Raw genomic sequence first — 16056 nt, forward strand, 5'->3', positions numbered from 1 at the left:
AGGGGCACCTGCGTGGCTCAGTGGGTTAAGCCGCTGCCTTCGGCTCAGGTCCTGATCTCGGGGTCCTGGGATCAAGTCCCGCATTGGGTTCTCTGCTCAGTGGGGAGCCTGCTTCCCTCTCTCTCTCTCTCTGCCTGCCTCTCCAACTACTTGTGATTTCTTTCTGTCAAATAAATAAATAAAATCTTTAAAAAAAAAAAGCAGTCCATAGAATGGGAGAAAATATTTTGAAATCCATTTTCTGAGAAGGGATTAATAACCAAAATATATAAGGAACTCTTATAACTCAGTGACAATAAAACTCAACACAATTGGGAAATGAGTGAAGGACTTCAGTAGATATTTCTCCGAAGAATGGCCAGTAAGTACATGAAAAGATGCTCTACATTGTCACTAGTTATTTTAGAATGCCAACACAAAATACCACTTCATACCTGATAGGGTGTGTATTATTAAAAAAAAAAAAAGAAAGAAAGAAAGAAAAGAAAAGAGATAGAGAATGGTAGAGAATGGAGCACCTGGGTGGCTCAGTCGGTTGAGCAGCTGCCTTTGGCTCAGGTCATGATCTCAGGAGCCTGGGATCAATCCCTGAATTGGGCTCCCTGCTCGGTGGGGAGCCTGCTTCGTCCTCTCCCTCTGCCTGCCATTCTGCCTACTTGTACTCTTTATCTCTCTGTCAAATAAATAAATAAAATCTTCAAATAAAGAGAGTGAGAAAGAATAAATATTGTCAAGGAAGTGGAGAAATTATGGCCCTGGTGCATTGCTGGTGGCAGTGTAAAATGGTGCAGCTGCTATCAGAAATGCAGTGTGGCCATTCCTCAAAGAGTTAAATGTAGAATTATTTCCACAGTGATTCAGTATGTGATCCAGCAACTCCACTTCTAGGTATATAACCCAAATAATTGAAAGCAGAAACTTAAACAGATACTTGCACACTCATGTTTACACACCAGCTGCATTCATAATAGTCAGAAAGGTGGAAGGATTCCCGGTGTCCACTAACTGATGAATAGACGAAGGCAATGTGATATACACAAACACACACACACACACACACACACACACACACACACGTACATACATATACATACATACATACATACCATGGGATATTACTTGCTCTTAAAAAGAGAAGAAATGCTGCTGCTTTACGATATTAATGAATCCCAAAGCTATCGTGATAAATGAAATAAGCCAGACACAAAATGGCGAATACTGTTTCATTTCACTTAGAAGTACCTAGATTAGTCAGATTCATAGAGGCAGAAAGTAGTAGTTACCAAGGTTTGAGGGAAAGGAAAATACAGTTATTTTTAATATGCCTCGAGTTTCTAGGCTCATGAAGACGTTTTCTTGCACAACATTGTGATTATACTCACTGCCACTGAATTGTACTCATAATTTGAGAACATTCATATGCGTGCACCCCAGTGCCACCCTTTAGAGATTAAGTGGATCTGAAGTAGGGCTCAGGAACCTGCATTTTTATAATCCCTACAGGTTATTTTGATGTACCTGCAGCCTGAGAACCACTGCTCTAAATGATGCTCAACATAATTGGAAATGTGAATCAAAACCACAGTGGGATACCTTTTATAACTCACTAGGATAGCTGTAATCCAAGAAATAGAAAAATAGCAAGTGGTGAGGACGTGGAGGAATTAGAACCCTGTGTTTTGCGGGTTTTGAATGTCAAATGATGTAACTTATGAGGAACACAATTTGGCAATCAAATTTTCAATATAGAGTTACCATGTAACACAGCAATTAAACTTCTGGGTATATACTCAATAGAAAGGAAAACACTTGTATACACAAAGATTTGTACATGGATGTTCATACTATCATTGTTCATTATAGTTAAAATCTAGAAACAATCTATATGCCCATCAGGTAGTGAAGGGTTAAACAGATTTGATATATGCATATCATAGAACGTTATTCAGCAGTGAAAAGGAAGAAAATGCTGATACATGCTACAACACATATCAACCTTGAAAACATATGCTAAGTGAAAGAAGCCAGTCACAAATGACCAGATGTTGTATGATGAAATGTACAAAGTAGGCAGAGCTGTAGAGACAAAGTAGATTAGTGGTTTCCTGGGGGTGTAGGAGAAATAAAGAAATCGGTGGATGATGGTTTGGGGATATAGGGTTTCTTTTGAAGGTGATGAAAATGTTTTAAAAACTAGATTTTGGTGATGGCTGCTCAGCTCTGTGAATACACTAGTGACTTGTGGATGGTAAATTGTGAACTATATCTGAATAAAACTTAAAAAAAACCTCGGTGGGCTTACTTTACCTACAGAAGTTTTATTTAGTTATCTTCCATCTAATTCTTCATTCTGTATGATTTCCTGTGTCTTGCATGCACTTTCAGGATTATCTTTAACATTTCTTTAAACAGTAGTAAACAGTTACAATCTATGTCTGATTATTCCAGTTTCTGAAATCCTTATAGATTTCTTTTATCTCTCTAATTTCTGTCAGTTTTTCAGGCATGCTGCCTGTTGCTATGTATAATTAAGTACTTTTGATCACAGGTTCCTAATATCCCTTGGAATATTAATATGTGGTAATTCTTTGAGGCCCAGGATAACGTTTGGTTACTCCAGAAAGGATTTGCTGTTGTTTCTGCTAGGGCCCTGGAGATATAATTAGTCTCAGATTCCTTGATATTATGATTTGTGCTTGAAGCACTCCTAACTTTTTTAAGTTAGTGGGAATTTGGGGAAATGATGGGCTATTTGATGATATGAACTGGGGGCTGTCTGGTACTTAAAATATTATCCCTTTGTTTCTTCTACTTTCTGCATAAATAAGCATACTCCAAAGAATGTTAACCAAGTTCAGTGGTCTTTGCGTGATAGTTCAAGATAGGTAATTTTTATGTGAGATTCCTACACTATATGACTAATCAGAAAGTGTATGACCAGAAGATTTAGATTTAGACTTGAACAGATATAACAGCATATATTTAGATTATCAAAACAAAGCCATCTGCTTAAAGTCAGCTTTATAGAACCTGCATTGGTGTATTGAAGCAGTGAAATAACTAATATCAATGAAATACTCTTTTTCCCGAAGAATTCTTATACAAAGAATTCTTTTGGGCACCTCTTGGTAGTTGAGTTATTGCTTGGGTTTTAGGCTTTCCTAAGCCTTTGTTATGTTTAAAAGTGGCCTTCAGTCTTAAAGGTTAACTGAAGGAGCATTGGAGGAAACGAAATCAGATTTCTGAAATAGTACAAAGGAAATATTTGATTGGTAAGGATTTTGTGATAAAACAGTATGGAGATCCTAAAAGATCTTTCTTTATAAAATTTATTGATCTAGCCCATGGTATTTTATTTTGATCATCTCCAGTTCCCTGTTTATTATAGCTGTATTGATCATCAGACTATGCCAGTGAGACTGGTTTATTTTAATAGTATAGTTGTGGTTTATAAGGGGTCAAAGGGAAATTGAATATAAAAAGCTTTAAGTATTGTATTTTTGGAATGTTTGCTTTACATCTACTGTTTTCATCCTTGAATAACCTTGAAGGGCACTTAAGGCAGTGTGGTAGGTTGAAATGATGACCACCTGGAGATGTCAGATCTTACCTAGGTCCTGTAACCTGTGTTACCTTATAAGAAAAGGGGATTTTTTAGAGGTGATTAAACTAAGGATCTTGAGATGAGATGGTTGTCCTGGATTGTCCCAGATGGCTCCTAATTCCCATTGCAGGTATCTTTGCAGGAGAGAGGCTGAAGGAGATTTGATATACACAGAAGAAGAAGAATTATGACCACAGAGGCAAAGATTGATGTGGCTGCAAGTCAGGGAATGCCAGCAGCATTGTGCCTGAGGAGGCAAGGAATAAATTCTCTCCTGGAGCTTCCAGGGGGAATGTAGGTGGCCCTGTCGACACTTCGATTTTGGCTCAGTAGGACAGATTTTGGACTTCTGCTCTCCCAAGCTATAAAGGAGTATATTTCTGTGTTCTTAAGATTTGGGGTTTGTGGTGATTTGCTGTGGCAGCCCTAGCAAACTAATTGGAGCAGTGAGTTTTCCCAGCCATTCTTATTTATGACTTGTACCCTAGTTTGTAGCACAACAAGCATCTGAGAACCTTCCTAGAAAGTTTAGGTTTCTGTGCCTCATCACAAATCTAGGAAATCAGAATTTGTAGGAATGGAATACAAGGATGTGCATAACACATGCCCAGGTGATTCTGATGTGTGCCAAGTTTTAGTTTGATAAATATTTCACTAGGATGCTGTATTGATTTCCTCATGGCTGCTGTAGAAGAAAATGGCCACAGATGTAATGGCTTAGAACAACCCAAGTTTATTCTTTCACGGTTTTGGGGCATTGAAGGTCCAGGGTTAGTGTTACTAGGCTAAAGTCAGCAGGGCTGGTTCCTTCTGGTCTCTCAAGGGAGGGAAAATATTTCCTTGTCTCTTTCAGCTTTTAGTGGCTGTCTGTATTCTCCATATTCACCTTCTCCAACTCTTACTTCTGGATTCCTCTTATAGGGACTCTTGTGGTTGCATTGGATCCTCTGGGATAAACTAGGATGGTCTTCTTCAATTTCAGGTCCTTACCTTTTATTGCATCTGCACATTTTCTTTTTCCGTATAGAATAACTCATGGGTGGATCAGAATGTAAATAGATTTGAGAGACCATTATTCAGTTTACCAAAGACCCCATAAAAACATCTCATGTAAAAACAGTAGGTGTAAATGAGGTTCAATAACCAGATTGTCATGATTAATTAATCATTTATTCATTTTACCTTTTTTGGCATATTTTCTATATTAAGTGATTTGGAGTCAAAATCATTTTTTTAAGAAGATAGAATAATTCAGTAATAATTCTCAATGGTCAGGGCACCTGGGTGGCTCAGTGGGTTAAAGCCTCTGCCTTCTGCTCAGGTCGTGTTCCCAGGGTCCTGGGATCGAGCCCCGCATCAGGCTCTCTCCTCAGCAGGGAGCCTTCTTTCCTTCCTCTCTCTGCCTGCCTCTCTGCCTACTTGTGATCTCTCTGTCAAATAAATAAATAAAATCTTTAAAAAAAATAATAATTCTCAATGGTCTTTTGAGTAGAGAACATTTTTCTGTGGATATTTATTTGGCTAGGTTATTAACATATCCTTTTTATGTGGTTCCCATTTCCCACTGAGAACATCAACTCTAATATAAATCAGTGGTGTAGGTAGAAAAAACTGTTTTTTCCCCTTTTAGGTAGAATTTCTTTCCCTTTAAAAATGTCCTCCCTTTTACTCTCTTAGCTACTTTGGCCTGAAAATTTTATGAAGTTTTTCTATGATAGAAGGTATTTATGATATGTGCAAGAGTAGTTTTTGCCCCCCACAAAACAAGAATTGGCTTTTAAGTCTTTCTTAGAGTATAAAATGATAAAGTTTAGATTGCCTTCTTTTTTAAAAAATCTCTACATTAATTTTTTTTAAAGATTTTATTTATTTATTTGACAGAAATCACAAATAGACAGAGAGGCAGGCAGGGTGGGGGGGAAGCAGGCCTCCTGCTGAGCAGAGAGCCCAATGTGGAGCTCAACCCAGGACCCTGGGATCATGACTGGAGCCGAAGGCAGAGGCTTTAACCCACTGAGCCACCATGCATCCCTACATTAATTTTTTTTTTTTTGAGAAAGAACTTGAGTGGTAGGGTGGGGGATTGCCAAGGGAGAGGGAGAGAGAATCTGAAGCAGATTCCATCCCTGGCATGGAGCCTGATACAGGGCTTGATCTCATGACCTTGAGATCATGACCTGAGCTGAAATCAAGAGTCAGACACTTAACTGACTGAACCATATAGGTGCCCCTCCTTTACATTAATTTTAACTCATAAGGTGTTCAGTGATAGAACTGGGTAGAACTGGATAGAGCTGGGTAGAAGATCAACAAGGAAATAGACTTAGAAAACACTATAAACCAACCAGACTTAACAGACCTCTGAAGGAACACTCCATTGAGCTGCAGCAGAATACATATTCCTCTCAAGTACAGGTGGAATATTCTCCAAGATAGACCACAATTTGGATTGTAAAACCAGTTTCAATTAACATAAAAGGACATCACACAAAATGTTTTTTAACCACATGGGAATGAAATTACAAGCTAGTAACAGAAGGAAAGTTAGAACATTCACGAATGTATGTAAATAACAGACTCCCAAATAGCTAGTAGATAAAAAAAAAAATCACAGGGAAAATTTAAAAATATTTAGACATGGATGGAAACAAAAACACGAGGTACTAAAATACGGGATGCAGATGAAGCATGCTTAAAGAGGGAAAATTTTAACTGTAAATGCCTCTAATTTAAAAAGAAGGATTATCTCAAGTTTATAATCTAAACTTTCACCTTAAGGAAGTAAAGTAAGAGCAAACTAAACCCAAAGCAAGTAGAAAGAAAGAATAAAGACTAGAGCAGAAATAAATATAAAGGAGAAAAAAACACAGAAAAACCATTGAAACCAACAGTGGCTTCTTTGAAAAGATCAACATAATTGATAACATTTTAGCTGTAATTGCAAAGTAATAGAGGAGCCACAGCTAAAATCAGGAGTGTAAAAGAACATATCTACTGATATTGCAGAAGCAAAAAAAAATTATAAAGAAATGCTATGAGCAATTGTATATCAAGAAATTAGATTTCTCATTTTCACAATAGTGATTTCTATCATACACAGTGGAAATACCACTTACAAGGCAAAATAATCACTACCAGATTTTCATGCATTTTTATTAGTGTTTCATATCATTAAGTTTTCTCTTGCCATGAGTGAAGGCAAGACTTATTAATTGTGAATTTACATCTTTAAAACTGTGGGCAGAAAAATGTTATTGCTTAAAAGCTGCTTTTTTAAATTTAATCAGCTTTGTTTTGCATCTTATCTCCTTGATAAGTGTCATAAATGAAATGCACATTCATTTCATTTTCATTTTGCTTTCATAGAAAAATACGATTTTGTTGAAATTGCTCTGAGCAGAAGAATGTAATGTTTTCAACATGAAAAATCATTTTTAGGAGTACATTTTTTGTTAAGAATAGTTGGAAAAGATTTTCTGAAAGGTTGGATACAGAGAGGCTTTATCTAAAACAAGAGCTTTTAAATTTTCATTTAAATTCCAGTTTGTTGGGGGTGCCTAGGTGCCCAAGGTGCCTCGGTTAAGTGTCTAAGTCTTGGTTTCAGCCAAGAGCTGCTTAGCAGTCTATCTGTCTGTCTCCCCCAATAAAATAAATTTAAAAATTCGAATGAGTTAATATACAGTGTAAATTTAGTTTCAGGTATACAATATAATAATTCAACACTTCCATACATCACCCTGTGCTCATCATGACAAGTGCACTCCTTAATTCTCATCACCTCTTTAACACATCTCCCTACTTGTCTCCCCTCTGTTAACCACCAGTTTTAAGATAGGAGTTTGTAATCCAGGGTCCACAGATGGAATTATTGGGGGGTATGTGAACTGAAATAAGAAAAAGTCACATTAATTTCTATTAACCTCTGATGAAAATTAGCATTTTTTCCAATTATATTGTGGGCAATAAACCCACAGTGGTAACTGTCACTTTGTTACCAATAGAAATCAAATATTTCTATTGTTACTGATATCTCAAAATTATTTACCTTTATCAGGACTTCAGAATTTCAGATAATTCTTAGATTTGCTGCTATATTTTGTTATTTAATGCATTAACAAAGTACACATATTACTGTATCACAAATATGTTTACTATTTTGATCAATTATATATAATGGGTTTGTTTTGTTTTCCTACTTTATATGTTTCAAAACATTAATCAAAGAAAGATGTCTATAAACTTTTCTATACTGCCAAGAGTCCATGGGGCAGATAAAGTTAAAATCCCTAATTTAGAAGCATGTTGGTTGACATAGAGAATTCTTTTTTCCTAAGTTTTTATTTAATTTCTAGTAGTTAACATACTGTGTAATTAGTTTTAGATGTACAGTTTGGTAATTCAGTACTTCATACAACATCAGGCACTCATTCACAAGTGTACTCCTTAATTTCCATCACTTTTTTAACCCATCCCTCCACCCACCTCTCCTGACATAGCGAATTCTTTTTTTTTTTTTTAAGATTTTATTTATTTATTTGACAGAGAGAGATCACAAGTAGGCAGAGAGGCAGGCAGAGAGAGAGAGAGGAGGAAGCAGGCTCCACGCTAAGCAGAGAGCCCGATGTGGGACTCGATCCCAGGACCCTGAGATCATGACCTGAGCCGAAGGCAGTGGCTTAACCCACTGAGCCACCCAGGCGCCCCCTGACATAGCGAATTCTTATGTCTTAACATTAACTGCTTTTTTTTTTTTTGATCAGGTGTAGGTAATAGCAGTGAAGGTGGAAGAGGAAAGGCAGGTGCAAAACTTTTCCAAGATTTTCAGATGTTAAGTAGAATCTGGACTCATCCATGGTGTTTGCAGCTGGATTACATTAGCAAAGAAAATAAGGTAAATCAGGTAACCTAAAATTGATTAAGACGTATTATCTGTTGGAAGCAGAATAATTTTAGGAATAAAGTTGATCTATATAGGTCTATATATTGGAATTTTCCTTTGCTTTGTAGTACCATAATTCAACCTATTTTATTTCTAGTTAATTTCTGTATGTTAGAATACATTATGATTATGGAAGGAATATTAAACATTATTCTTAACATCTGTATAAACATGGTAAAGTGATAAAAATGTAAAAAGTAACATTAAGTCAATAGTATTAACTAATAAACAGTAGACTTCATCAGTTTTTGTTACTTATGTCCTTTTTCCTTTCCATGATTCAGTCCAAGATTTCACATTGCATTTAGTAATCATATTTGTGATGTCTCCTTTCTTTTTTCTAATCTATGGTAGTTCTTTCAGTTCTTTCTTACCCCATGACAATTAACTTACCCTCAGGTAAAGTAAACATCATTATAATTTTCAATATAAGTTGAAATAAACTATTAAAACATTCATCATTTTTTTCCTCTAGGGATACTTTGATGAAGACAGTATGGATGAATTTATAGCTTCAGATTCCGACGAAACCTCCATGAGTTTAAGCTCCGATGATTATACAAAGTAAATTGAATAATTTTTGTGTCTTGTGTTGACACATTTAAAGTCCCAAATTGCTGATTGTTCTCTCATAATTGGCATTTGTATCTTTTCTGTGCTTCCATAAGAGTTTGAATTTGTTTCTTTTATAGAAAGAAAAAAACAAAGGGAAAAAAAGGGAAGAAAGATAGTAGCTCAAGTGGCAGTGGCAGTGACAATGATGTTGAAGTGATTAAAGTCTGGAATTCAAGATCTCGAGGAGGTGGTGAAGGAATTGTGGATGAAACAGGAAGCAATCCCTCAGTTTCATTAAAGCTGGAAGAAAGTGAGTCTAATTAATGTTGCCTTTATTATTGGACATTGATTTAGAAATTACCATGTCCATAATTTTTTCAGTTACTAATTTATCCTTACTATTTCACTCAAATTATCTTTCCTAGATGCTTTCAGTAAGCATCTAGGATAATCAGGTCACATAATAACAAATATCTGGTAAATGTTTAATTACAAGCACGCCATTGTGCTCTCTCTGATATTTAAGAGAAAGAGAAGAAAGAAAATCAAATGTTTATTTACATGTATATAAACTAAATGCTGTATTTTCATTCCATGTGTTAGCTGACTTAATTCTTGAGCAGACTTATAATACTGTTGGTATCTTTATTGTTTATAAATGATTGGTAGAAGTGGGATTTAGACCTAGATACACCCAATTTCAGAGCCACAATGGTATTTTCAACTAACTACATATAAATAAATGGAAACATTTCATGTAGTAGAGCATCATTGTAATTAACTTTACACAATGAAATTAATGTTTTAGCCTTTTTCCTTTGTAATTCTTCATAATCTACAATTGTTGAATACTTCTAAGGTTTCCCTTTTTCATAAAGTTTATCACCTCTTTTTAAATTTTTATTTTTTAATTTAAATTTTAGGTGGTTAATATACAGTGCAGTCATAGTTTCTCGAGTAGAATTTAATGATTCATCACTTGCATACAATACCCAGTGCTCATCAGAATACGTGCTCTCCTCAATACCCATCACTCATCTAGCCCATCCCCCACCCATCTCCTTCCATCAACCCTCAGTTTGTTCTCTATCCTTAAGAGTCTCTTATGGTTAGAGGGTTGTTGGATGGGGTGGGGTAACTGGGGGATAGGCATTAAAGAGGAGGGCACTTGATGTAATGAATACTTGGTATTACATGCAACTGATGAATCACTAAATTCTACCCCTGAAACTAATAATAACTATATGCTAACTAAATTGAAATTAATTTTTTTAAAGATATTTTAAAATTTATTTCACACACACACACACACAGAGATCACAAGTAGGCAGAGAGGCAGGCAGAGCAGGGTAGGGGAGCAGGCTCCCTGCTGAGCAGACAGCCCAATGCGGGGCTTGATCCCAGGACCCTGAGGTCATGACCTGAGCTGAAGGCAGAGGCTTTAACCCACTGAGCCAACCAGGTGCCCCCTAAATTGAATTTAAATTAAAACATTTTTCTTAAAGGTTTTATTTATTTATTTGACAGAGAGGAATCACAAGTAGATGGAGAGGCAGGTAGAGAGAGAGAGAGAGAGGGAAGCAGGCTCCCTGCTGAGCAGAGAGCCTAATGTGGGACTCGATCCCAGGACCCTGAGATCATGACCTGAGCCGAAGGCAGCGGCTTAACCCACTGAGCCACCCAGGTGTCCCTAAATTAAAACATTTTTTAAAAGAGTCTCTTATGGCTTGTTTCCCCCTCTCCTTTCTTCTTTTCTGCCTTCCCATATGCTCATGTTTTCTTCCTTAAACTCCACATAGGAGTGAGATCATATGGTATTTTTCTTTTGACTAGCTTATTTAACTTAGCATAGTATATTCTAGCTCCATCCATGTCCTTGCAAATGTCAAAATTTTACTCTGTTCTATGGCTGAGTAATATTCCATTGTATAAGAGGTGATACCACATCTTCTTTATCCATTCTTATGTTGATGGATTCTGGGCTATCCCCATAGTTTGGCTATTGTTGATAGTGCTGCTATAAGCATCAGGGAGCAAAGACCAAAACCTTTGGGATGCAGCAAAAGCAGTCATAAGATGTTAAGTATATAGCAATACAGGCCCACCTTGAGTAGCAAAAAAAAATCTCAAAAATGCAACCTAACCATACACCTAAAGGAGCTAGAAAAAGAACAACGAAGCCTAAAGCCAAGAGAAGAAGGGAAATAATAAAGATTAATGCAAACAAATGAAAGAAAAATGGTAGAACAGATCAATGAAACCAGAGGCTGGTTCTTTGAAAGAATTAGTAAAATTGATAACCCCCTAGCCAGGCTTATCAAAAAGAAAAGAGAAAGGATCCAAATAAACAAAAATCACAAATAAGAGAGGAGAGATCACAATAAAGACCACAGAAATATAATTATAAGAGAGTATTATGACTAACTATATGCCAACAAATTGGACAACTGAAAGAAATGGATAAATTCTTAGAAACATGTAAGCTACCAAAACGGAAATAGGAGCAAATAGAAAATTTGAACAGATTGATACCTTATAATGGAGTTGAACCAGTAATCAAAAAACACCCAACAAACAGAAGTCCAGGGACAGATGGCTTCTGAAGGTAATTCTACCTAACATTTACAGAAGAGTTAATACCTATTCCTCTCAGACTATTCCAAGATATAGAAAAGGAAGGAAAATTCTCCAATTCATTTTATGAGGGCAGCATTACCCTGATAGCAAAACCAGATAAAGAGTACCCTAAAAGTGAGAGCTATAGGCTAATATTATAGATGCACTTAGATCCCAAATTCTCAATAAATTCTAGCAAACCAAGTTCAACAATACAGTTTTAAAAAAAATCATTCACAGTGATCATGTGGGATGCATTACTGGGTTGCAGGGGTTGTTCAGCATTCACAGATAAATTAGTATGATATACTACATTAATAAAAGAAAGGGTAAGAACCATACAGTCATTTCAGTAGATGCAGAAAAAGCTTTGACATAGTACAGCATCCATTCATGATAAAAAACCCTTAACAATGTTGGTTTAGAGGGAGCATACCTCATCATCATAAAGACCATTTATGAAAAACCCACAGCTAATATCATTCTTTGTGGGGGGAAATGGAGAGTTTCTCCTCTCTGGTCAGGATCAAGATGGGGATGTCCATTCTCATCACTGGTATTTAACAAAGTACCAGAAGTTGTACTCATAGCCATCAGACAACAAAAAGAAAGATGTCCAAATTAGCAAGGAGAAGTAAAACTTTCACTATTTGCAGATAACAAGATACTCTATAGAAAACTCAAAAGACTCACCAAAAAGCTGCTGATACATGAATCCAGTCAAGTGACAGGATGCAAAATGAATGTAGAGAAATCTTTTGGATTTCTATACACCAATAATGAAACAGCATAAACAAAAATTAAGCAATCAGTCTCATTTACTGTTTTTCCAAAAGTAACAAGATAGGTAGGAATAAACTCAACCAAGAAGGTGAAAGATCTGTACTCTGAAAAGTATAAAACATTGATGAAAGAAATTGAAGAGGACACAAAGAATCAGAATGACATTCCGTGCTCATGGATTGGAGGAACAAACATTGTCAAAATGTCTATGCTTCCTAAAGCAGTCTACATATTTAATGCTCTTTCTATCAAAATGCCAAGAGCATTTTTCACAGAGCTAGAACAAACAGTCCTAAAATTTGTATGGAACCACCAATGTCTCAAGTGCCCAAAGCAACCTTGAAAAAGAAACAAATACTGGAGGCATCACAATTTCTGTCTTCAAGTTATACTGGTATAGTATGGTGTATGTATAGTATAGTATACTATATATATATAGTATAGTATGTATACTATAAAATAGTGTGGTGTGGTAAAAAAAATACTCACATAAATTAATGGAACAGAATTGAACACCAAAAAATGAAGCTACAATTCTATGGACAGTTAGTCTTTGACAAAGTAGGAAAGAATATCTAATGGGAGAAACAATGTTTTCTCACAAATGTTGTTGGGAAAACTGGACAGCAACATGCAAAAGAATGAAATGGGACCACTGTGTTATACAAATAGAAATTCAGAATGGATTAAATCTTAGAAGATAAAAATCTTAGAAGAGAACACAGGCAGTAATATCTTTGACATTGGCTGTAGCAAGTTGTTTCTAGATATATTTCTAGATAGGTCTCCTGAGGCAAGGGAAGTAAAAGCAAAAAAGCAAAAATAAATTATTGGGACTTGATCAAAATAAACAGCTTCTGCACAGTGAAGGAAACAAGCAACAAAACTAAAAGGCAACCTTTGGAATGGGAAACAATATTTGCAAATTACATATCTGATAAAGGGTTGGCATCTGGAATATATAAAGAACCTCTAAACCTCAACACCCCAAAAATGAACAATTGAAGTAAAAATGCGCAGCTGACATGAATAAACATTTTCCCAAGACATATAGATGGCCAACAGAGGCTGCTTACCATCAGGGAAATGCAAATCAAAACTACAGTGAGCTATCACCTCACTCCTGTCAGAATAGTTAAAATGATCAGTAGTAGAAACAACAGATGCTGGTGAGGATATGGAAGAAAAGGAACACTTTTGCAGTGCTGGTGGAAATGCAAACTGGTGCATCCCTTATGGAAAACAGTATATGAAGATTCCTCAGAAAGTTAAAAATAGAACTACTCTATGATCCCTTAATTGCACTACTGCTATTTACCCATAAAATACAAAAAACTAATTCAAAAGGATATATGCCCTCCTATGTGTATAATAGCAATGATGGAACAAGCCCCCATGTCCATCTACAGACAAATGGATAAAGAAGAGGTGATATATAATTACAATGGAATATTACTCAACCATCAAAAAGAATGAAATATTTGGGAACAACATGGATAGAACTAGAGAATATTATGCTAAGCAAAATAAGTCAGTCTAAGAATGATAAATACCATATGATTTCACTTATATGTGGAATTTAAGAAACAAATTGTAATAGTAAAAGGATAAAAAGAGAGATGCAAACTAAGAAATAGACTTTTAACTATGGAGAACAAAGTGATGGTTACCAGAAGGGAGATGGATGAGGGAATGGCTTAAATAGGTGATGGGGATTGAGGAGTGCACTTATGATGAGCACTGGGTCTTGTATGAAAGTATTGAGTCACTATATTATACACCTGAAATTGATACTACACTGTATGTTAACTTACTGGAATTAAAATAAAACCTTCAAAAAATAAGAAAAATATAAGACATTTCTCTTTTCACTACCTCATTGGAATAAGCAGATGGCAGCCTAATCACAGACCTTGGCTTACTTCTCTTAGAAATCAGGGGGATAGTAAAAATTAAACTACCAAGTTTTCCTCTTTGTTCTTCTCTGCTGTTGTCTCATAAAGGCAATTTATTATTATTGTTAATCTTCCAGTTAGATTTAAAGACTATTCTTCTAAGAATAGTAAAGGAATGGTTCTAGTTTAATAGGAAGCTTCTGTTATCTCCCTCCCTTCTCTCCCAGTCTGACTTTTCACTTAAATTTCTCCTCAGTCATCTCAGAATTGGAAATAAATAGCTTAAAATTTATGTGTTCCTGGGAATGGTTTTCTTAAAATATTCTTTTTTTCCCTTAAAATATTCTTGCTGAAAATTTTTTTTCTGTAACTTTTTTAGGAGAACAGGGAGAGTAGAGAAACCAGTATGTCTCATTCTGTGCTGTAAACAGGTTAAATAAAAGTGCTGAGATCTTGCTCCCTTCATCTCCTAGCAGTACAGGTAGGGTCTGAGGCAACTGGGTCACCTCCAGAAATGAGTAGCCTCTTTTGTTTTCTCCTGGTACATTATGTAAGCATTATTATTTTTCATTTATGTCATAAGGTGAAAATGTTTGGAAAGAATTGGAACAGAGAAGAGATGGCTACATACTGTGAACTTAAAAGCAGTTAGGGAAGGCTTTGGTTTCCAAATGACAGATTTTGACTACCTGTGTAAGGTCTTTGTTTCATTTTCATTTTAGACATGTGCAGTCAAATAGAAATCATTCATATATAGATGTATTTTATGTTTTATTCAGATGTGTACATGTATAGTCTATTAGAAATATTTTTCAGAACAAATGATGATAAAAATCTTTTTTTTAGATCTAGGTTAACTTCAAATAAGGCTGAGTATATCATAGTACATGGACATATATAGCTGACACTGTGTAACTTTTTTTAAAACATAGTTACTTTCTGATAGGAAATGTAAGAAAACTTGAATAGGAAAGATTAAGAGCCAAAATGTTGTATTTGGAATATGAAATAGATATTAAATAAGTAGATGGCTACAATGGAGCTATAATAATATTTTAACTGCGTATTTCATTTTTACTTTAGAGTTGCTATCTAATTCTTTTTACAGTAGCTTTCTGAATGTTTACAGAAGCAACATCTTGAGTAAGTCTTTTAAGTTAACCTTACAGTATTCCTTTTTCTGTGTTTTAGTATTTTATTAGGACAGTTTGTTTTATGAGTAAATAAATATATAAACTACTTCTAAGTATTCAATTTTCAGCAATTGCGGTACTAGGTATTTACTCCAAAGATACAAATGTAGTGATCTGAAGAAGCACTTGCACCCCAGTGTTTATAGCAGCAATGTCCACAATAGCCAACTATAGAAGGAGTCCAGGTGTCCATGGACAGATGAATGGATAAAGAATATACATACATAATAGAATACATACATATGTATATACATAATAGAATACCACTCAGCCATCAAAAAATGAAATCTTGCCATATGCAATGATGTAGATGGGACTAGAGGGTTTTGTGCTAAGAGAAACAAGCCAATCAGAGACAATTATCTTATGCTGTCACTCATACGTGGAATTTAAGAAATAAAACAGAGGATCATAGGGGAAGGGGAGGGAAAAGTAAAACAAGACAAAATCAGAAAGGGAAAGAAACCATAA

General features: G+C 35.6%; 1 protein-coding gene across 4 annotated transcripts in view; it reads left to right on the plus strand.

Moving 5' to 3' along the window:
• ATRX (ATRX chromatin remodeler) overlaps positions 1-16056 on the plus strand; it is a 301682-nt gene that overhangs the window by 209823 nt on the left and 75803 nt on the right. For all 4 annotated transcript variants that reach the window (XM_059385663.1, XM_059385664.1, XM_059385665.1 and 1 more), the window contains 3 exons: positions 8365-8495; positions 9019-9107; positions 9236-9408. In XM_059385663.1, the coding sequence (XP_059241646.1) occupies positions 8365-8495; positions 9019-9107; positions 9236-9408 (393 nt within the window). The remainder of the gene's footprint in view (positions 1-8364; positions 8496-9018; positions 9108-9235; positions 9409-16056) is intronic.

This window comes from Mustela nigripes, chromosome X, assembly GCF_022355385.1.
Source record: "Mustela nigripes isolate SB6536 chromosome X, MUSNIG.SB6536, whole genome shotgun sequence".
NCBI classification, from domain to species: Eukaryota; Metazoa; Chordata; class Mammalia; order Carnivora; family Mustelidae; genus Mustela; species Mustela nigripes.